The following is a 23,215-nucleotide window of genomic DNA, read 5'->3' on the forward strand; positions in this document are numbered from 1 at the left end:
TTATGTTGATTTATATATGTCTTACTCTGCTGCTTTTAAGGTTTTTTTTTTTCCTTATGAAGGGTGTTGAGCTATTTTATTTTATGCCTAGGTGTATTTTTTTTTTCATGTTTTTTGTGCTTGGGGTTAATTGAGCTTCTTGGATCTCTGAGTTTATAGATTTTTATCAAGTTTGGAAACTCCTTACCTGTCATATTTTCAAATATTTTTTTCTGTTCCCTTTCCACTTTGGAGAGTCTAATAACATGTATATTAGGCTGCTTAAAATTGTCTGACAGTTCACTGATTCTCTTCATTAAAAAAAAATTCCTTTTTAACTTACTTTGCATAGTTTCTGTTGCTAGCCTTCAGGTTCATTAGTCTTTTCTTCTGCAGTCTCACCTGTTGCTAATCCCATCAAGTCTATATTCTATTTCAGACCATTGTAACTTTGTAGAAATTGGATTTGGTGCTTGCTTACATATTTATTTATTTATATTCCGTGTCTCTAGTTAACTTATGAAGAAATATATAATAACTATTTTACTGTCCTCTGAAAAGTCTAACATCTATATATATAGGTTCTGGGTAGTTTTGTTTGATTCTTTGTTTTCTTCATTATGGCTTGAAGAATGTTTTCCTGAGTTGAGCAAATACAGCTAAGAGTCTAGGGAGACCACAGCAGATAAACTTGGTAAGGTAGAGTGCCAGGTAGGACGCTACACAGAGTGAAAGCTTAGAGATCTGCAGAGCTTCTCTTTTGAGTATTCAGCAGAATACTTTTCAGTGAATGCTTGTGAGAAAACTATTTGAGACTGGATAATAGCCCAGCACTCACACAGAGCCAGGAAGAGTGCCTGTTCCCACCAGCCAGACTGGAGAAACTTACAATTCATGGGACATTGGGTAGAATTCTCAGAAAGTGGGAAAGTCTTGTCTCAGTAGTGGGAAATAAGTAGCTGTGAACTGAACACTGTTCCAGACCTAACTAATGGCTCATAAAAAGCAGGATCCAGAAGGATTAAATTGTCTCCAAGTTGTTTTACTATATTCCAGAACAAAACTCAAGAAAATATAAAAATACAAAATTATCAGCATGCAATAACATAAAATTCACAACTGGCGTCCAATCAAAGATTAGCTGATATGCAAAGAGTCAGGAAAACAGTAACTGTGAGCATACCTTATACCAGCTCTTGGTCTTTGTTACTCCCTACAAAAGAATGAGGGCTGCTTGAAGAAACAGCTTATTCCAGGTCTTACACAGGAAAAATAACAAGAATTGGAAGTACCTTCTTTCCTGAGAGAGAAAAAACTTTTTAAATTAAAGGCACAATAACACAAGAACCAGGTGGAAGCAGCTCCCACTGGCCAAATTAGGGGTAATTTGACCATGAAAATAAGAGTGTAGTAAAAATTATAAATCATTAACAAAACAGGAATCTATGAATCCATACCAATAATAGATAGAGACATAAATACTGGGTTAAAGGGGTTTTTTTCATTATGGTAAACCACCAGTGCTGATAGATACATGTGGAGGAGTGATGGAGGGGATCTCATTTTGTAGCCATCTAAAGATAAGATCAGGCAAGGATCAGAACAAATGTTACATATAAGGGAAACTTTTGGTGAGCGGGAAATTTAGATGGCCTTAAAATGTCTCTCACAGATTGCCTATTAGTTGCAAGGGAAAAAATAGTTACTACATAGTGGGGAACTCAGAAACTGCCTTGACAAATTATTAAAGTTTACATCACTAGTGAGGGCAGACGGATATGTGATTCGTTGAGATACAGTACCCCAGGAGGGACATGTCACATGCACAATTGCAACTGGAAATGCACCTAAGTCTAAATCATGAGGGAGCAACAGACTAACCACAGATTAGGAGCATTCTATTTAAATAAAAGTGTGTGGGGTGGGGGGAATTACATGCTTCAAAAAATTCATGAGCCAGATATAAAAAGTCTGAAGAGACCCGACAACTGCAGTACACAGTCGTGGTGTGTGTCCTGTACTGGGAGGGAAACAAAAGTCTTTCAAGGACATTGCAAGTCTGTTGAAAAATTGGATACAGGCAGTAAATTAGATGAAAGTATTGTATTGTTAAATTTACTGATGCTATAGGTTAGTAGTGTGAGGTTAGGTAAGAGAATAGCCCAATTGTTAAATATACAGTGACTTCTCAGTGGTAAAGAGCTATAATATTTGCAACCCATTCTTAAGTAGTGTGGAAACAGAGACTGATTAAATATGCATGTTTTAAAAGAGAGAAAGTGAGCATCTAAATAAAACAGATGTGGAAGAAAGGTTAGTGATGGGTGAGTCTGGGTAAAACAGTGTTCTTCGTATTCTTATTCTAACCATGTTTCTGTAATTTTGAAATTATTTCCAATTACAAAGTAAAAAAAAAGATTTTGGGTTGGCCATACTTGCTGCGATACAGTAGTTATATATTCTTGATTTTTCAGTTTTGGCTCAAGTGTTCTCTCATTAAAGCCCATAGTCAGAATTACATTGCTTTGAGAATGTGTTGAAAATTAACTTGAAGGTTAACATTTGGTCTGGTATTAACATTTGGTCTGGGATATTATGCACACATGTTCATGATCTGTAAAAAGAATCTCACGTAGAAGACTATGACTTCCCTACTGCCTAAGATTCAGTCTCATTACATTGACTCATAAACCTCAAGTTGTGAAATCTTAAAACAACATAAGTACATTGATGCATTATAGTCTACCTGGATACAATAGTATCATCACAGTTTTCATTTTTCAGAAAAGTTTTACTAGAGTTGTCAGTGAGTTAATGTGTGGATCAGCGCAAAATGGGGTTGATTTGCATTTCAACCCTGTGCAGTTTTGAACTGACTGCAAGTGAGTAACCTGTGTTTTGGGTTAAACAAACCTCCTTTCTTTGTGTTTCTTTTAGTCTCCCCGAGTGAAAGAATCATTATCAAGTTCTGAGGTAAGTAGTTGTGAGTATTGAATTGGTATAGTTTATATACTTTTGTTTTGGTTCTATTTTAAAGTTAAGCACATTTTTTAATATATGCCTAAATGGAAAAGAGAACTTGCACCAGTCAAATTTTAACAAGTATCACATCTGAGTTTGAATGGACCTTTGCAGTAAATCGGTGCCATTGTATCCATTTTAAAAGTTGGCCTTAGAGACCCAGTATGCTCCTTGCTTGCTTGACCTTACGAATTACTTTTCTGGCTTGGGCTGCTTGAAACAAAGTGGTCCTTTTGCATTGATCTGTTCAGGAATTTGTCATATGCTACCTTTCCTTTTTGGGTTTTTTCCCCCCCAACCTCTTCTCTTGTCAAATAGAGTCTATTGCCTTTAGTTAACTGCTTCATTGTGATAGGGAACACTATAAAACAGGATCCCCCTAGGCTGCTCTGCCTTATACTCATTACCAGGAGAGCATTATCATTTCATTGGTGCATTCTGTCATTCATTTTTCATCTGACCACATCTGCATTCCAAGATAAGTACTTGGTTTAATAGTATGCATGTCTTGCTCTTAAACCAGTTTGTTCTCCCCTCTATGCTTGAAAGTAGCTTTTTTTTCTACTTTATTTTTACATGATTATGTATAGGATTTGTGTACATAGTATTGTATTGTTTAAGACTGGAAATAAATACTGTACCCTAGCATATTAACAGGCCTATGTCTGCCAACGCTGCTCCCTAAGATTTCTAGCTTTTTCTTCTTGGTATGTGTGGTAGAGTTGCATTTCCCTGCCCCTTGGAGTTATGCATGGCCATGGCAAGTACTTGGACCAATGACCTGTGAGCAGAGAAAGAGCCACTCTGATTCTTCAAGTTCCCTTGCCCCTGCCAGTGTGGCCTGCATTCCCTGAATGAGGGTGACAATGAATTTATCCTCTCCTGGTCATAGATAGATAAATAGGAAGTGTGTGCCAAAGATAACTTTTACTCATGTAACCTACTGAGATTTCAAGATAATTTGTGACTTTGTAACTTAGCCTGTGTTGACTAATTCTTAGTTTCTCCAAAATTGAATACGAGGATATTTCACACACCATCCAGGTTTTCTCTTTAGGTTCCTGTTCCTTTGCCTAAGTAGCATCTCCATATGAACTCTGACATGTTCATATTCATATTCACATGCTTATTACTTTGCTGTTATTTTTAGAATTGTAAAATACACATAAAACTTAGCATTTTAAGCCTTTTTTAAATGTGCAGTTCAGTGACATTAAGTACATTTACACTGTTGTGCAACCACCATTCCAGAATTTTTTTCATCTTGTGAAACTGAAACTCTGTACCCTTTAAACAGTAACTCTCCGTTGTCCCCCAGCCCCTGCGCCCACCCTCCCACTCTGTTTCTGAGCTGTACTACTTTGTAAGCCTCATTTAAGCAGGAGCAGACAGGATTTGTACTTTTCTGTCTGGCTGATTTAACTTGGCACAGTGCCCTCAAGATTAATCTAAATAACATATACCAGAATTTCCTTCCTTTTCCCCTTTCTAAGGCTGACTAATAGTTCATTGTGTATATATTATCAGTTTGTTTATCCATTCATATGTCAACAGACACTTGGGTTGCCCCCACTTTTTGGCTGTTGTAAATAATGCTGCTCTGAACATGGGTGTACAAATACCTGTTTGAGTCCCTGCTTTCAGTTAGTGTAGGTCTGGACTCAGAAGGGAAGTTGCTAGATCATACAGTAATTCTATTTTTAATTTTTTGAGGAACCACCATCCTGTTCTCCATAGTGGCTGCGCTATTTTACATTCCCACCAGCAATGCACAAGGTTCCAGTTTCTCTACATCATCTCATTACTGTTTGTGTAACCCTTCTGTCCTTTTTATAGGAACATATATATGTACATGCAACTTGAAGCTTACTGTCCTTTTGAAATAGTGTTAATAATTAACATTTTCAAAACTAATCTTAAAGTTCTCCTTTTCTCTATCAAAATCCGAAACAGATCAACAACTTGATTTCCTCTATATGAAGCTGAGTGAACACACAATTTTACTTCTTTGTCTCCTTGATTGGCTTATGTATCAGCTATTAGATATCTCTGATTGCCCTTTAATTTTTTTCTCTTTTAACTCTAAATTTTAACCATTGCATTTTTTTCACTATCTTACAGTCTTTAATATGCTTAACTTTATTTGGAACTCAGTATCAGTCTTTTTTCCCCAAGTTACATAATTAAAATTTATGAAATATTTCCAACATGCAAAAAATGTATATAGTGTCTACTTTAGTTATAAAGCTTCACATCCATTTTGAAAAACATTTCAGATATGCTAATGAACCGCTGGTTGCTAATGGAAGGTCTCAGATGTAGAAAAATACAGCTTCTGTAATTCTGTATCACATACTTAAATCTATATTTTTGAGGTGCTGTTTTGCTGGGCAAAGGGGATAGAATAGATGTAGTGAAATAAGATATAATAACCTGCTATTCTGAAGAAGGGAAAAAGAGAATGCTGGTAGACACTACAGCCTGGCTGTACCTCAGAAAACTGTGTTAAGCCAAACACTAAAGTGGGCAATATCATACCCTTTTGTTCATGTGAAAATGTCCAGAAAGAGCAAGTTGACAGAGACAGAAAATAGATCAGTGGTTGCCTAGGGCTTGGTGTGGGAGCAGGAATTATATGTGGGTGGGCACAGGACAACTTTCTGAGTCAATGGAAGTGTTCTGAAGCTGAATTCTAGTAATGTTTGCAGAAATATAAATTCTCTAAAAATCATCTAATAGTATATTTACAGTGGGTGACTTTAGTGGGATATAAATAACACCTCAAAAAAGTTGTTAAAAATGAAAAAGCCTAGAAATATTTGACTTCATTTGAAATAGATATTTTCAGAGATAAAGAGATATACCAGGATACTACCCAGCAACTACTTTGAAAAATATCAGCCTTCAAGGCTCTGCTTGCCTGTCAGTAGACCTGCCTCCCTTGCCACTCAATTTAAACAACACTGTGTGTGTGTGTGTTTCTGTCACAGCTGTTTCCAACAACTGATCCCGTGGGTCCTTTTCTCCAAGTTCCAGAACAGATTTCTGCTCATCTACCTCAGCCTGCTGGGCAGGTGCCTGCACAGCCGACCCAAGGCTCTGCCCCAGCCCCCGCAGAGCCAGCAAAGACAGCTCAGGTAAAGCAGGTGCACCCTGGTGGCTGGCCTGCATGGCAGATGAAGGAAGCAGAAGCAAGTGGAATGCCACCTAATGTGACAGGCCCATGACCTAATATGACGGGGCCATGTCTTGGAAGATTGTCAAACAAGTTAGAAATTTATTTTTCACACAGGTTTTTAAGCAACAAAATAAGCTAATAAGTGGAGGGTGGGGTAATTTCTTCCCAGGTTTTTATTAGATCGTTACTGTAGTTCACTTCGGAATGTGGCAGCCAGAGCTCATCGAACACTGAAGTTGTCAGCAGTTCTGTTTCCTATTTGTTCACTTATGTGTGCAGTATAATACTGTCTCCAATCCATGATTTTCCTGTATTACTCTTTTTAAGGTATTTGTCAATTTTGAGAGATCAGGTAATGTGACCTATAGATGTACGTAATCAGCTCACAACATCATTAAGTGGTAGTACCTGGAAAGCATTGGCGTGGGCAGGGCCCCACTGCGAGCCTGCCACGACTCCCATTCCGCCCTCCAGCACCCTCAGGTACTATATGCCACATGTGGCCTTCTGCCCCATGGCTGCAGTGAGGGCTTGAGTCTGTCCTTTTATTGAATATTAGAGGTTTTGTTTTTCCCCTAACATTTTAGGTGAAAAGAGATTAATATGAAAGTTCCAGTTTCTTTTGCACTCCAGTGATGTCTGCCTTTGGAGACCACAGTGCTGAGAGCTTCTTGTCAGTCAGGGTGCTCGTTTCATTAAACCTTTCACCCCCCAGGCTTTATTTCTGCTCACCCTATGGGGAAAGATACAGTTGTCTTAGGAAAACTGATGCAACGATTGGATTCACTATAACAAACTTCTTCCAATGTATGTCCTCCAGTAAGCAAAGGGCAGATGCAGAGTTCAGAGAGAATTAGTTTAGCCATTATAAAAGATCTGGAGCTTCCAGCTTGGGTGGATTCCTAAGGGGCAGCCAGTTTAGACTCTCCCTCGTGTGCTGCCACATGATAGATAACCTGGCAGATGTTTTAAAGGGAAGAGCCCAGCTTTGTGTTCTTGTGGAGGGGAATGGGGTTCTGAAAAGCTCAAAGCTGAAGTGTGGCCATGTGTGGAGTTCCCTGTGGGTTTGAGGATTGGCTTTCTAACTGTTGGCTCAGGTTGACATTGTGCTCTTGCTTCTGCCTTGGCGTGTGTGTCCTCCACATGGGGCATGTCATAGGGGCTTGGCTGGCTCACGTGGGGATGAAGAAAATTGCTGCCACGCAGATTACTGTTAATCAGCCCCACGCTTAATGGTGCAGCAATGATTTTACCCCTCTGTGCTTTTTAGGCTCTGTTTCCAGAAGCAGGCTCACAGGAAACCAGGGTCCCAATCAGTCTTGTACTAAGATTAAGGTAAGTAGACCTTTTGTTTTATGAATACTCTGAATGTGCTATTTCCTCTTTGCAAGTCATCCCTTTTTCTAGTTTGTGCCTGAGAGTAGCTGGACCCTGGGTTGCAGCTGGATTGTGTCCCCTCCCAGGGTCAGTTGGTATCTGCCCGCAGGTGTATTGTTTCCCTCAGAAATAAGAGCCTGGAACCTTAACAGGTCCTACAGCTGATACACACATTCTCTTGTTTCTCCACTGATTGTGTACTTTAAATAGAGCTAGTTTAGGTTCGGAGTATGGTCTGTGATTGAGAAACAGCTTTTTGGGGAGCAGCACTAGTCAGCTTATCTGAAGATTAGTCTTATGATTGAAATCAGATAAATATCATAGACTTGAAGATCACTAACCCAGAAGTGGAGCACATTCTGATTGTGATAGTTGATAGAAAGGCCTTCATCTTAAAACATGAAAGGAAAAACATCTAAACATATGTTTGGTCTATTTCTCTATTCCACAGCAAGTGTTCTAAATTGATGGCTCTTGGCAGGGAACATAGAGAGGCCCTGACAGATTTCTCACAGGACATGCCATGGGCAAGTCTGTTCACCAATTCATTTTCACCCTCTCCTTTTGCAAGGACTTGCATTGGGGTCCCAGAGCTTTCTTATCAGAATTCCTATGGCTTTTGTACAGCCTGACTTTTTCTATTCATGAACATATTGGAAAGAAAAGTAGTTCTAAAAGCATGGTCTGAGACAGCTCAGACCTTCTGTAACTATTACTAACATTTTTCTGCTGAATGTCATTAACTCTTTCCTCCTTCCACATGGGATTCCTAGTCATCTTCTCATTATGATCATAGAGGTAAACGCAGAAAGAGCTGTTCTGAGAATGCTTTGGTTTTGATGCAAGGAGCAATGAAATTAAGCCATCAGTGTGAGGAAAGCAGCTTTGGTCACCTTTTCTTTGCAGAAGCCTACTCAGTTACCTGGTCTCATCCTTAGTACTTGTTCTGAATTAGTAGGATGCCTTGGAAATCTCACCCTGTTTTAATTGTACAGAAAGAATACCACTTGTCTTTAAAAAACAGTGTTTTGAAATCTTACAGAAGCTAAAAGGCAGTGCAAAAATTCTATTTGATGTGTGCTTCAGAAAGGTGGGGGAGATGTTGTAAGTGATGCTTTTTGAGGGGGTGGTTTCTTAATAGACTGTGTTCCAGACTTGTTTATGGAAGAGGAAGCTAGATTCCTATTCTCACTGATGAAGACCGTGAGGTTAAATGACTAGGAGGGGTGACAAGTGCATTTAGTTCAGTTGAGCACACTGTTGTCTCTGAAGGTGCTTGTGCTTGGAATAGCAGGTCACTAAAGTGATGCTGAACATTGGATCTTAATTCTATCCAGCTTTCAGGAGGAAAGATTGAACAGTTGTGTAGTAAGCAGACTATAGGCTGTTGTGGAAGGACACCATGAAGAGAGAAAATGAAATGCCTCACGTGATGATCAGGTCCAGGTGGGCAGTTGATTTGTGTTATGTACCTCTGTAGCTCAAAGTGAACTTCGGGCAGTGTACATGTGAAACTATAGGCTGTGTACACATGCAGAGAGAAGGCAGTGCAAGGGGAAAAGTGACTTGGGGCAGGTTGTGTTGGAGGTGGTAGCTCTATTTTAGTAGTATCCTCAAGTATTTGTCCAACAGACTGAAATAAAGTCCTCTGCATTGTTTAGGTAAAATGGACTTGGGTCCTAAGTGATCAGGCATGTCTGCCTGTAAACATAATGTTCTGATTTCTCCACTTTTAACCAGAACCACCAGGGAGCCTGGTTGATCTCAGGGCCTGGTGTGGTGAGTGATGGCTGTCCCTGTGCCTCACTAGTCATGTTGGCATCTCTGGAGTCATGTATCGACTCTGCTGCCCCTGAGGGCCCAATTCCTTGCCCTGTCTTCTCTGCCTGCCCAGATCCTACTGTCCATTAGGTCCTATCTAAAAAGTACTTCTAAAGTTCTTCCTCATTATTCCAAACCTTGTATGCTTTATCCTCCTCCTCTGAATGCCTGTGGAATTTGGGGCACCATGTGTTTTACTCATAGTCTGCTGAGATGGATCAGTGGTGGGCAGAGCAGTGCAGGCGCTGGAGCCCAAGGATGGGAGTGCGTCTCAGGATGAACAGGGTGTCCTGTGTCGTTTTCCTCACACCTCCCTGTGCACATGCGGATTTTCCTCTTGGTTTCATACAGTCTTAGTGGGCATGAGGATGAGAACTGCCTTAGATGCATGAGATTTTAACACCAGTCAAAGGGGGACTGAAGTACAGGGGGTTGTCATGTAGGACAGTTAGGTGGTCCCTCTGAGCCCTGTGGTATGAACTCATTAGGATGAATCACATGGTCTTGGGGGACAGAACAATCTTTCCTGAGGCTCAGCTTTCCGGATACATGTTAACAGAGTATATGCATAAATTCACAAGTTTATTTACACATTCTGTTTTCTTTCATAGGAATTCAAAAAAAGAGCTAAATGATATTCGATTCGAATTTACTCCTGGGAGAGGTGAGGCATCAAAAACACCGAAAACAATAATTTTTCTTATTTAAGGAGATGTGTAGTGAAGCTTTTGCCCTTTAGATATATTTTGCTTTTAAAGGATGTTAAAATGTTCCTGGTGTAAAAGGCTTTGGGGGCATATGACTAAAATAGAAACATGGTTTATTTACTAGTAGCCTCATTTAACAAACAGTATAATACACACAATCATGAATAGAGTGGGAATGACTGCTTACTGTAGGTCAGGCATTGTGGTAAGCATTATCTCATTAAATTCTCAAAAAGCCCCCTTGGGAAAGACTGCTATTCCCATTGTACAGATGGTAAGTCAAGGCTTAGAGAGAGGTGAGGTAACCCATTGCAGTTCACACAGCTGGGAGGAGATGTAGCTGGGAAGAGGTGTCGCTGGAGTTCAAACTTGGATCTCTCAAAAGAGTGCAAAGCTCTTGTTCTTACCACTGAACATGGCTGTCCTCTTGAAGATAAAGAGGAAATGAGGCTTCCAGTCTCCTCTCTCCAGGCTGAAGCCAAGCCCTATCAGGCAAGTTTCTGGCTGTGAGTTTCTCCCTGGGACAAGGCCTTTTTTCTTTCTTGCTTTCATTACGGGGGGCTCAGATCTGCGAATGGCCAGTAGGCTGCAGACAGCTGTCCTTGGGAAACCTTGCTAGCTCTTGTGCTGCCTCAGTGTCAGCAGCAGCTAACTGTGAAAGACGCCAAATGCAGATGCAGAGGCAGAGCCATTTCACTTCTTAAAACTAGGCAGAGTCCCATGTTAAGAAATTAATTCAGACAGTTGGTCATGGACAACCTCTCCCCAGGGCCTCCCCATTCCCTCTGAGGGGCGCAAGTTTCAGCCCATGGGAAGCAGTGCTACTGAGTCTGTTGGAAGTGAGGTTAATTGGGGACACTCTGTCCTCGTCTTTTTGGTTTCTAGTTATACTTGTTGCTCAGATTGTATCACCTGGAATAACAGGACATGAAGGAAAGCCATCAGACAAATAAAATGATTTCAGCAAAAAAACTCGAGAATGTAATTCCCAAAGAGAAGAGTTTTCAGTTTGTTTTTTCAAGATTTAATTGAGAATAAGTCATTCTGTTTTATTAGCCCTGGAGATGTTACATGCTCACCGTCATGTCTCAGAGCTGACAGGGTCGCCCTAAGAAGGCACGTGTGCTCTCCTGACAAGGGCCTGAGCCCAGCCAGCTCACGCCATCGTGTAGAAAGTGAACTGGTATCTGCCATCTGGTTGGTAGAGACTCTGCCCTCTAGAAGACCTATGTGAACCCCTCACTTGATAACCTGGTAGTAGGAATTCCTCTGTGAGAGGAGGACCCTGCCTGCCTGGTTCTGTGGCTCTAGTAGCTAGGGTGGCTCCTGCTGAGCGTTGATGGTGACACGCATGCACAAGCAATGGGGCTCCTGCTTCTCTGTCCTTGCAGATACAGCAGAAGGTGTCTCTCAGGAACTCATTTCTGCCGGCCTGGTCGATGGAAGGGATTTAGTAATAGGTAATTACTTTGTACTCTGCCCTTGTGTGTCCATGTTTGTTTCTGTACTTAGGACCTAGAACTCCGGGCTTTGATTCCATGGAGCAAGTTTTCTTGGTTTTGCTGAAATAACAGGTACTGGAGACAGTATCTTACAGAAAAGAAAATCTTACCTCTGAGTTTGCTTTGGGAGCTCTGATGACTGTAACTGAAAGCACCCCCAGGTCTCTGTGAGACTGTAGTAGAAATAGTGACAGAAGTCACAAGTTAACATATGCTTGGCCATATATAATCTGGTTTGCAAGATGCACTCTACCCTTGTGGGTCTGAGAGGTAAGCAAAGCTTATTAGAGATTTAGTCCTAGGAAAGCAGGAGGCAGGGGAGTGCAGACAGGCCACAGCTGTGTGTTACTAGACAAGGAGACCACTGTCCAGGGTGCCCAGCAGAGGTTTCCGTAAGTGGCCCAGTGATATGCAGTGCAGGCTTTGTGGGCCGTGCACCATCTCTGTCATTTTTAAACCATTGTAAGCTCACAAGCAGAATAGAAAATGGCTGCAGGCCACAGTGTATGACGCCCATCTGAGGTTTTCTGTCCCATGAGTAGGCAAATCATATGCCTTTCACCCGAGAGTCTTTCTTAATTTGACAATCACTCAAGACTTGTTCGTGCTACTTGGAGTTGAGTTTAAAAGGTAGTTTCCTTTGGGTAATGATTCATCTTTCTGCTTCCATTTTCATTGTACACAGAAGATTCTAAACCACCATTTAACTTTTTAAAAAATGAAAGTGAATTTACTTAGCTTCTCATTCTCTCTGTTTCTATGATTACAGTGGCAGCTAATTTGCAGAAAATTGTGGAAGAACCTCAGTCAAATCGATCCGTCACTTTCAAACTGGTATTCAGTCCTTCTCCTTATTAAGCCTTCTCTCTTACACACCAGCTTCCATATACCCTGAGTGATGAGAATATTTTAAAAAATAGGGTACATTGTGTTCATTGAGCCTCCCCAAGGCCCTGTACTCCTATCTCCCTTTGAGTGGCCTCCCCTCCTCTCCTGGCCCAGGAAGCCTCCAACTCCAGACCCTTGCCTTTGTCCAGAGAGATTGTTAGCCAGTTGGACTCCAGCTTTGTACCCAGCCCCCATCTTGGAAGAAACGCCTTCATGTGCTCCCCATTTGTATTCCAAGGAGCTGTCTCCCACTGACCCCGTATTAGTTTTAATTACTGCCTGCAGTTTTGTTTATAAATAGCCACAGCTTCCCATTCTGTTTGGTTCTTAGGCATCTGGTGTCGAAGGCTCAGATATTCCTGATGACGGTAAACTAATAGGATTTGCCCAGCTCAGCATCAGCTAAACTACAGCTCTGGACAGGCGGCCTAAGGAGATTCCACACACACATCTCTCTGTTGCTTCTGTTGGCCTAAACCCACTACTGCCAAAGAACCCAGCAGCAAACCTCCCAGCTAGGAGCTTTAGAGGTCTGTCTTTATGTTCTCCCTGCCATCAGCCCCCTTTTCCCACAGGGAAAAAGAACTTGGATCACCAGTGGCCAGCCAGCATCCCTCTACGGTCCTGTTAGTAAACTTACTGCGCGTGTCCCTGTCTTCCTTCCTCTGGGAATCGGCCAGCCCAGTCCAGGGAGGGAGGTTTGTCAGCCCATCTCCCCTTCCTTGGGGTGGTGTAGGGTGGAAAGCAGCAGCTCCATCAGGCTTCCTCGGTCCAGCAGTTCCCCTACCCCTGACGGGGTGTGGGCAGCTTGGATCTCTCTGCTATGAAGTAGCAATTAAAAGTTGATTGTTCACCTGGAGCCCAGAGACTTTAATTGAATAATTTGACTTTTTTAAATCTGATGTGAATTCTAGCAGCCTTGTTAGGAAAAGCACAGCCTCGGATAGAGGCAGCCTCAACTGTGTCCTTGTTTTGTTCATGTTCCTAAGCATTTTGCTGAAGCTGCTCTCAGGCACCCCTCGTCATCACTCCCTCCAGAAAGGGTCACTAGCCTTAACTTCAGCTGGTGCACAGTGTCTGACAGTAGTTGAACTTCAGCCTTGGATCCTTCAGAGTGGAACTCGGGACTGCCTCTAGAGAATACAGCAAGTTATCACTTGTGAAAGTGACTTTTCTCAGCAGTGATTTTTGAACAAGAAAAATAATAATTCATAGCATTGTGGAAGTATTTATTTTCAGATCTTAAAAAATTAAAAAAATTAAATTGAAGAACAACTGCTCCTCAATCCTCCCATGAAAACCAACTTGCCTGGCCTCCACACCATGAGGAAATGGAAGGCTGAGATTTCTACAGCAATAAAGGAGACTCACACTGGGCCGGAGAGGCCTGCCTTCTGCCGCCCTCTCATGCACTGGCCCTTTGGAGGGGGCCACACATCTGTGTGCTGAACCTGACCCAAGGTGGGAAGTGAAACCACATGTGCCGTGACTTAGGATTTATGAGTAGACAGTGTTCATTTGATTTTCTACAGAAATAATATAAATTATTCTTTAGGTTTAAAAAAGAGCACTCATAATGCAATATGTGAATAACCAGTGGGTTGATTTTCTTTCCTGCTGTTTCACAGTCAGCCTTTGTCTAACTGCAATTAGCCCTAACAAGTTTTGTATGTGAAAGGGATACTCAGTCTGGCCTTAAAACGACACACAAAGATGGGGTTTGGCCCATGGAAAAGGGAGAGTTGGCGCTTACAGAATTACTTGAGCCCTTTCCAGCACTGATAGTCTCTGAATAACATGATCACTTTACCTCGTGTTCTCTCAGAGCATCTCTGAAAGCTTTCTCCACAACAGAATTGTCACAGTTTTTGTTTTGTTCTGAGCTTGTAGTTTTAGTCATGGGCTTTCTTCACCTGTCCTGGATGCAAAGGCATGTTGGGAAAGGGATGGATGATGGATGGAGGAAGAGGGGGTGGGTTTGGGATGGGAGTTAGGGGAAAATACAGAGGATCAGATGCCAGAGTCCCAGGACCCAGCAAGATTGGTAAGAGGAGGGATCCTAGAGAGAGAAAAGAATATTTGATCAGCTTGCTGAAAAATATTTAGCTTTTCTTTTTCTTTATTTGGGAAAGGAGTGGGGGAAATGAGGAAGGGAGATGGGAATGAGGTATGAAAAAGCGAGTGTCCTCTTTGGCTCAGGACTAGTGGTGTTTACCTTAGAGTCTGTGTTATGGTTTCAAGCAAGTCCATTGTAATCTGCTCATGAATCCCAGGGGTGGTGGGAGGTGGTACTACTCTGTTTGAGCACTCTTGTCTGGAGGTGTCAGGAGCCCAGGCTGGGAGTAAGCCGCAGCCAACCCCCATTCAGCTTCTCCAGCCAGCCATTGCCTCTGAACCATGGTGGGGAAGGCATGCCGTAGAAGTGGGCTGCAGCTTTCTCCTCTTCAGTCTGTTCTTTGCCCTGCTGGGAATGAGGAGGCAGGCACCAAGCCCGAGGACAGTGTTACTTCTGCATGATGTATGGTAGACTCCCTTTGCTGACTTTTGCAGTGACGCTGAGAAAATAAATGGACAGAAACTTCCCAGGTGGGACAGCATGTGACCTGATGGGTGACCTTGCTCCTTCCCAGGAGTGGCAGTACCTCTATCCCTAGGTCCCCAGGATTCCCTGGTCCCCTGGGTTAGGGAATGACTTAGCACAAAGTAACACGTGCCAATGCTATTTGTGAAGTGTATGGTCTTTCTAAATGGCTAAAGGATTTGTTTGGGTTTCTTGCTTAAGTTTGGAACCAAATTTTAGAGCCAGCTGATACTATTTAAAAATCTGGAGGATAAAATAATGATGTATCATTAAATGGAGCTTCCTCCTCGTGATGTATGCTAGATTATGGAAGATGTAAAATATTTGACTTTCTCTCCACTTTTTTTGACTTTGTATTTTGCTGCATGTTTCCTTCATTTTTAATCAATAAAGAGTAAACTGTCTGGAGGCTTAAGGATTGTTTATTTTACTGGCTGTTGGTGGGGGGCGTGGGGAGTGGATCAGGGAGTGACCATGAACTTTAATTTTTCATGTGGATAGGGAAAGGCCAAAGTGTAGGTCAGGTAAAAATGTGTGTATTGATCTACACATTATCTAGAACAGCTTAAAGCCATTGTACAGACAGGGAAACTGAAACCCCAAAAGGAGAGAGGATATGCCTAAGGAAACTTGATAAGGTGGGATGTGGACCTCGTTGCATCCATCTTTCCTAACTCTTTGCTCTACTCATACTGTTGGGCAGGGGAAGATGCAGGTTCAAACTCTTGGGAGTCCTTTTTGGAAAGTTCAGAGCAGGGCTGAACTTGTCCCCATTTGGCTTTGTTAGCGAAATGGTGAGGGTTCATGTGAGAGTCTAGACCCTTCTTTATTCCTCCACCTCCTGGGTAAGTAACCTCTCTGACTGTAATTCCTTCTCAATAGCAGGTGGTCTTTGAGCCATGACAGGACTGCTTGTGGATCCTAGTAATTCTGAGCTCAGTTTCTAGAGCCTTGGAAATGATAGCATCCTATCATTCACTGAATTTGCTCTCAAGATAAGCAGGTTGTAAAAGTGGACTCTTAACTCGTGGAGAGAGAGAGGAGGTGCTGGTTACTCAGAAGTGTCCATGGTGTGTAGGGAGGAAAAGTAAATGGGGCCTTTCCACTTGCCCAATTTCCTGCAAGATAGGATCTTGTCATGGGTCCAATTCCTTAGCTCTGCGTCTCATAATAGCAATGTTCAGTGCAGCAGTTCATGGGTATTCCTCCTTCGGGTCAGCTCCTCTACACCACCTTTTTTATTTTGGGTTTCTTTTTAAATATATATAGACTGTTTTTTAGAGCAGTTTTAGTTTCACAGCAAAATTGAGCAAAAGTATGCAGAGTTCCCACATAACCCTTGACCAAACATATGCACAGCCGCTCCCACTGTCACTATCCACCATCATTTGTTAATGATCAATGAACCTACACTGACAGCTTATTACCCAAAGTCCATAGTTTACATTCCGGTTCACTCTCACTGTTGTACATTCTGTGGGTTTGGACGAACGTGCAATGATATTTATCCATCATTATGATATCATATAGAAGTCCATCACTGCCCTAAAATCCTCTGTACTCTTTAACTATTCATCCCTCCCTCTCTGGCCTCTAGTACCTGACAACCACTGCTCTTTTTAGCATCTCCATAGTTCTGCCTTTTTCAGAGTGGCATATATTTAGAATCACACAATATGTAGCCTTTTTCGGATTGTTTTTTTTCCACTTAATTTGGATTTAAGGTCCGCATGTCTTTTTGTGGCTTGATTCATTTCTTTTTAGTGCTGAGCAGTATTCCATGTCTGGATATGCTACAGTTTATTAATCCATTCACTTGGTTGCTTTATGTTTTGAAATTATAAATAAGGCTGCTACAAACATCTGTGTACAGGTTTTTGTGAGGATGAGTTTTCAGATCATTTGGGTAAATACCAAGGAGCCCAGTTGTGATTATATGGGAAGAGTATGTTTGGTTTTGTAGGAAACCACTAACTCTCTTCCAAAGTGGCTGCACCAGTTTGCATTCCCACCAGTGAATGTTAGAGTCCGTGTTGCTCCACATCCTCGTCAGCCTTTGGTGGTGTCAGTGTTGTAGATTTTAGCCTTTCCAACAGGTCTGTAGTGGTATCTGATTTTAATTTGCAGTACTCTAGTGATACTATATTGAGCAGTTTTTCATATGCTTATTTGCCATTTGCATGTGTTCTTTGCTGAAGTGCCTGTCAGGTCTTTTGCCATTGTCAGTCATGTTTATTTTCTTAATTGTTGAGTTTTGAGCATGCTTTATATATTCTGGATAAGTCCTTCAACAGATACAGGCATACTTCCTTTTATTGTGCTTTACTGTGTTGTACTTCAGTGATGTTGTATTTTTCACAAGTTGAAGGTCTGGCAGCCCCATGTTGGGCACATCTGTCAGCACCATTTTTCCACCAGCATTTTTCACTCAGTGTCTCTGTGTCAAAGCATTTTTTAACTAAGGTATGTGCATTGTCTTTTTTTCAGACATGATGTTATTGCATGCTTAATAGACCACATTATACTGTAAACAAAACTTTAATATGCACTGGAAAGCCAAAAATGCATTTGACTCACTTGATTGCAATATTCACTTTATTATGGTGGTCTGGAACCAAAAACATCTCCAAGGTGTGCCTGGATGTCTTTTGTAAATATGTTCTCTTGTTCTATGGCTTACTCTTTTAACAGCGTCTTTCACAGAGCACAAGGCTTTAATTTTAATGAAGTCCAGTTTATCAGTTATTTCTTTCATGGATCATGCCTTTGGTGCCATATGTAAAAAGTTAATGCCATACCCAAAGTTGTTGAGATTTTCACTTGTGGTAGCTCCTGAGAGTTGTATAATTTTGCATTTTGCATTGAGGTGTGTGATCCATTTTGAGTTAATTTTTGTGAAGAGTATGAAGTTTGTGTCTAGATTAGTTTTTTTGCTTGTGAATGTCTAGTTGCTCCAGCACCATTTGTTGAAAAGACTATCTCTGTTCCATTGTATTGCCTTTGCTCTTCTGTCAAAGATCAGTTGAATATGTGAGTCTATTTCTTAGCTCTCTGTTCTGTTCATTGATGTGTTCATCTATTCTGTTGCTAGTACCACACTGCTGTGATGACTGTGGCTTTATACTAAGTCTTGAAGTCAAACAGTGTCAGTCCTCTCACGTTGTTCTTCTCCTTTAATACCCTGTTGGTTAACCTGGGTTTTATTCCTCCATGTAAACTTTAGAATCAGTTTCTCAGAAACAACTTAGTGGAATTTTGATTAATACTGTGTTGAATCAATAAAGTTGGGAAGAATTGACATCTTGAAATGTTGAATCTTCGTATTCGTGAACATAGACTCCAGTTATTTCATTGATTTTCTTCAGAGTTTTGTAGTTTTCTTCATGAAGACCTTGTACACATTTTGTTAGATTTATACTTAAATACTTCATTTTGGGGGTTGCTAATGTAAATGACATTGTGTTTTTTTTCAAATTCCACTTGTTTGTTGTTCGTAATAGGAAAATGATTAGTTTTTATATTTACCTTTATCCTTCAACATTGCTATAATCATTAGGTCTAGGAGTATTTTTGCCAGTTCTTTTGGGTTTTCTTCATAATCATGTCGTTTGCAAAGACAGTTTTCTTCCTTCCCTCCCATCTGTATACCTTTTATTTCCTTTTCTTGCATTATTGCATTAGCTAGGAGATTTCCAGTGAGATGCTGCAAAGCAGTGGTAAGAGAGGAAGATTTTTTACATATTCTTAATTTAATTCCTGATCTTAGGGGAAAGCGTCTGGTTTCTCACCATCAAGTACAATGTTAGCTCTAGGTTTTTTGTAGATGTTCTTTACCAAGTTGAGGAAGTTACCTTGTCTTCCTAGCTTGCTGAGAGTTTTTTTTTTATCATGAATTGTGTTGGATTTTTTTTTTTTATTAACTGAATCACATACTTTATTCAAATGTCACCAGTTTTTCCAGTAATTTCATTTACATGTTCAGGATCCAGTGTGGATTACTACATAGGATATGGTTATGTTTCCTTAGTCTCCTCCAATTAGATTTTGTCAAATGTTTTTTCTGCATCTGTTGATTTGGTCACATGACTTTTCTTTTATAGCTTGTTGAGGTGATGAGTTACATTGATTTTTCAAATGTCAAACCAGCCACATAGTCTAGGATAAGACCTGCTTGATCATGATATATAGTCCTTTTTTACACATTGTTTGGATTCAGTTTGCTGTTACTTAGTTGAGGATTTTTACATCTTTGTTTACGAGAAGTATTGCTCTTATTTTTCTCGTCGTGTCTTTGGTGTTGGTATCAGGGTAATGGTGGCTTCATAGAATGAGAAGTGTTCCCTCTGCTTCCATCTTCTGGAAGAGACTGTAGAGGATTGGCACAATTAAGTATTTAGTAGCATTCACCAGTGAGCCCATTCAGGCCTGATGTTTTCTGTTTCAGAAAATTATTAGTTATTGGTTCAATTTCATTACCTAATATAGGCCTATTCAGATTGTGTATTCAGCGGCTTGTCTCTTTCAAGGAATTGGTACATCTTATCTAGGTTATCAAAAATCTGTGGGCAGAACTGTTTATAGTATTCCTTTATTATCCTTTTAGTGTCCAGGGAATCTGTAATGATACCCCTTTTTCATATATGATGTTAGTTAATTATATAATATATATTTTATTATAATTTATATTTATTATTATATTTTATTATATTATTATTTAATTTAATATATATATTTATATTTATATTTATATTATATATTATTATATATTTTTATAATATATTATATATTTATATTAATATGTTATATTATATATTATTATATATATTAATATATTATATTAATATTTATATTTATATTTATTTATTATTAATTAATTTTTTTTCCTAGTTAGCCTTTCTTGAAGCTTATTGATTTTATTGATCTTTCAAATACCCAGCTTTTATTTTTTTTTATTTTTCTCTATATCCTGTTTTAAATTTCACTGATTTCTGCTCTGATTTTCATTTTTCTTCTACTTCCTTTGGATTTTTGCTCTTTTTTAGTTTCCTGAGATGGAAGTTCAGCTTAGTTTTGGATCTCTCTTCTTTCTAATACGTGCATTCAGTGCTATTGTTCAGTGCTCTCTAAGCAACTTTCATTGCATCACACAAATTTTGTAAGTTGTATTTCATTTTCATTTACTTCAAAATATTTTAAATTTTCTCTTGAGATTTCTTTTTGGACCTATGTGTTATTTAGAAGTGTGTGTTGTTTAATATCCAAGAATTTTGAGATTTCCCAGCTGTCTTTATGTTAAAGATTTCTAGTTTAATTTAATTGTCATCTGAGGGCAGACATTGTATGATTTCTGTTCTTTAAAATTTTTAAGGTGTGTTTCATGGCCCAGAATGTGGTCTCTTTTGGTAAATAAATGTTCCACGTTAACTTGAGAAGAATTCTGCTTTTGAATGAAGTAGCCTATAAATGTCCATTATATCCTATTGATTGGTGGTGCTATTGAGTTAAACCATGTCCTTACTGATTTCTGCCTGCTGGATTGTCCTTTTTTTTTTTTTTTTTTTTTTCTGACTCCTTTTTTTTTATTATTATTATTATTATTTTTTTACATATTCTTAATATAATTTTTTTTTTGAGAGGGCATCTCTCATATTTATTGATCAAATGGTTGTTAACAACAATAAAATTCAGTATAGGGGGGTCAATGCTCAATGTACAATCATTAATCCATCTCAAGCCTAATTCTTGTCAGTCTCCAATCTTCTGAAGCATAACGAACAAGTTCTTACATGGTGAACGAATTCTTACATAGTGAATAAATTCTTACATGGTGAACAGTACAAGGGCATTCATCACAGAAACTTTCGGTTTTGATCACGCATTATGACCTATAAACAATCAGGTCAAATATGAATATTCGTTTGATTTTTGTACTTGATTTATATGTTGATCCCACATTTCTCCCTCTATTATTATTATTATTTTTATTTTTAATAAAATGCTGAAGTGGTAGGTAGATGCAAGATAAAGGTAGAAAACATAGTTTAGTGCTGTAAGAGGGCAAATGTAGATGATAAGATGATCAGGTGTGTGCCTATGGACTAAGTATTAATCCAGGCTAGACAAGGGCAGCAAGACATCCACGGATGCAGAAGATTTCTCTCAAAGCAGGGGGGTGAGGTTCTGAGCCTCACCTCTGTTGATCCCCAAATTCTCACCTGATGGTCCCCCTGCGACTGTGCCTGTCTTAGGTTGTTCCTCCCTTGAGGAATCTTACCCGTCTCTGGCTAACCAGTCATCTTCCGGGGCCATACAGGGAAATGTAAAGTTGGTAAGTGAGAGAGAAGCCTTATTGTTTGCAAAGGTTAGCTTTTTACTTCTTTGCAGATTTATGCCCTGTGGCTTCTATGCCCAGCACTTGTCTCGAGGTATCTTTACCACCTGGAGGAATTATGATACTCGGTAAATTCGATATGAGGCACGAATTCTATTTAAGGGTTGTAATTAGGAAGGAAGAAGAAAAGCTATAGATGTAGCATATGGAAGGAAACATGGGAGGATTGATTATTTCTTTGACATATCTTCTTGTAGAGTACCTTAAGTATGTATAGGTTTTAAACTACTAACTAATTTGCACACACATATTAACATAATAGGAATACGGTGACATAAACAAAGCAAATCTATAATTACCATCTATTTCCAGTGAAGCCAAGAAAACCATTTAGGCACCCTAGGCATTTGTGAAAATTTATCTATGATATGATGGATATTGTCCAATTGTACTTGAACAGTCTGAGAGAAATCAGACAAATTAAAGCAGCCCATTTCTGGGATCTGTTCACATCCCATATGTTCTTTTAACCGTAGATAGTCTATAGTCATGAGATTTTGGAGTGCTACAACTTGCACCCCTCCCAACTCCTGGTTGAGTTCCAACAGTACAGATCCGGTCAAATTCGTTGTCTCACCTTATGCACATGCCAGCCTAGACATCTCCCTCCTCATTCTTATGGCAAGTCCAGGAGACGGTGGGCTGGATGCAGCCACAACCGCAGCATCGTCCGGATCCCTGTGGAGGCTTTTTGATGATCATCCCCCGGCACAAGTCCCCCAGAGAGTGCTGATGCCGGAAGCTCCTCCTCATATCGTATCTTAGTTCATTTTCTGGGTATCCAAGCTAGGCCTTGATCTTCTGCATAGAAACAAACAGACCCTTTGCCCACACTTTGACATGCCCTCTATACCACTGTGCAGAACTCATTGGAGGTCAGCACACAGTAACTGCTTTTTTTTTTTTTTTTTTTATTAAGAGAAAGGAACATTATCAGAAAAGAGTACCTCCATAGCTGATCATCTGACACCCTTTAAGTGATCAACATTAAGGATATTTAAAGCATGCGTTGATCTTTGATTTACCAATAATTTTATCCTATCAAGGAGTAATCCCCCTTTTCTTTCTTTCTTTCTTTCTTTTTTTTTTTTTTTTTTAATTTTTAATCTACACTTACATGAAGAATACTATGTTTACTATGCTCTCCCCTATATCAGGTCCCCCCCAACAACCACATTACGGTTACTGTCCATCAGCTTAGCAAAATGTTGTAGAGTCACTACTTGTCCTCTCTGTGTTGTGCAGCCCACCCTCCCCTTTCTCCCTCCCCCCCATGCATGCTAATCTTAATACTCCCCTTCTTCTTCCCCACCCTTATCCCTCTCTGCCCACCCATCCTCCCCGGTTCCTTTCCCTTTGGTACCTGTTAGTCCATTTTTGGGTTCTGTAATTCCACTGCTGTTTTGTTCCTTCAGTTTTTCCTTTGTTCGTATACTCCTCAGATGAGTGAAATCATTTGGTATTTCTCTTTCTCCGCTTGGCTTATTTCACTGAGCATAATACTCTCCAGCTCCATCCATGTTGCTGCAAATGGTTGGATTTTTCCACTTCTTATGGCTGAGTAGTATTCCATTGTGTATATGTACCACATTTTCTTTATCCATTCATCTACCGATGGACATTTAGGTTGCTTCCAATTCTTGGCTATTGTAAATAGTGCTGCGATAAACATAGGGGTGCATCTGTCTTTCTCAAACTTGATTGCTGCGTTCTTAGGGTAAATTCCTAGGAGTGGAATTCCTGGGTCAAATGGTAGGTCTGTTTTGAGCA

General features: G+C 40.1%; 1 protein-coding gene across 2 annotated transcripts in view; it reads left to right on the plus strand.

Annotated features, from left to right (window-relative positions):
* Positions 1-15,458, plus strand: part of OXSR1 (oxidative stress responsive kinase 1) — a 103,395-nt gene extending 87,937 nt beyond the window's left edge. The window contains exons 12-18 of one of the 2 annotated variants that reach the window (XM_037014160.2): positions 2,917-2,952; positions 5,991-6,137; positions 7,449-7,513; positions 9,988-10,040; positions 11,475-11,543; positions 12,355-12,419; positions 12,805-15,458. In XM_037014160.2, the coding sequence (XP_036870055.1) occupies positions 2,917-2,952; positions 5,991-6,137; positions 7,449-7,513; positions 9,988-10,040; positions 11,475-11,543; positions 12,355-12,419; positions 12,805-12,879 (510 nt within the window). In that variant the 3' untranslated portion in view covers positions 12,880-15,458. Of the gene's footprint in view, positions 1-2,916; positions 2,953-5,990; positions 6,138-7,448; positions 7,514-8,892; positions 9,002-9,987; positions 10,041-11,474; positions 11,544-12,354; positions 12,420-12,804 lie in introns of those variants that run through there. The other variant, XR_012125845.1, reaches the window with a different exon arrangement.
* Positions 15,459-23,215: the final 7,757 nt, after the last annotated feature.

This window comes from Manis javanica, chromosome 15, assembly GCF_040802235.1.
Source record: "Manis javanica isolate MJ-LG chromosome 15, MJ_LKY, whole genome shotgun sequence".
NCBI classification, from domain to species: Eukaryota; Metazoa; Chordata; class Mammalia; order Pholidota; family Manidae; genus Manis; species Manis javanica.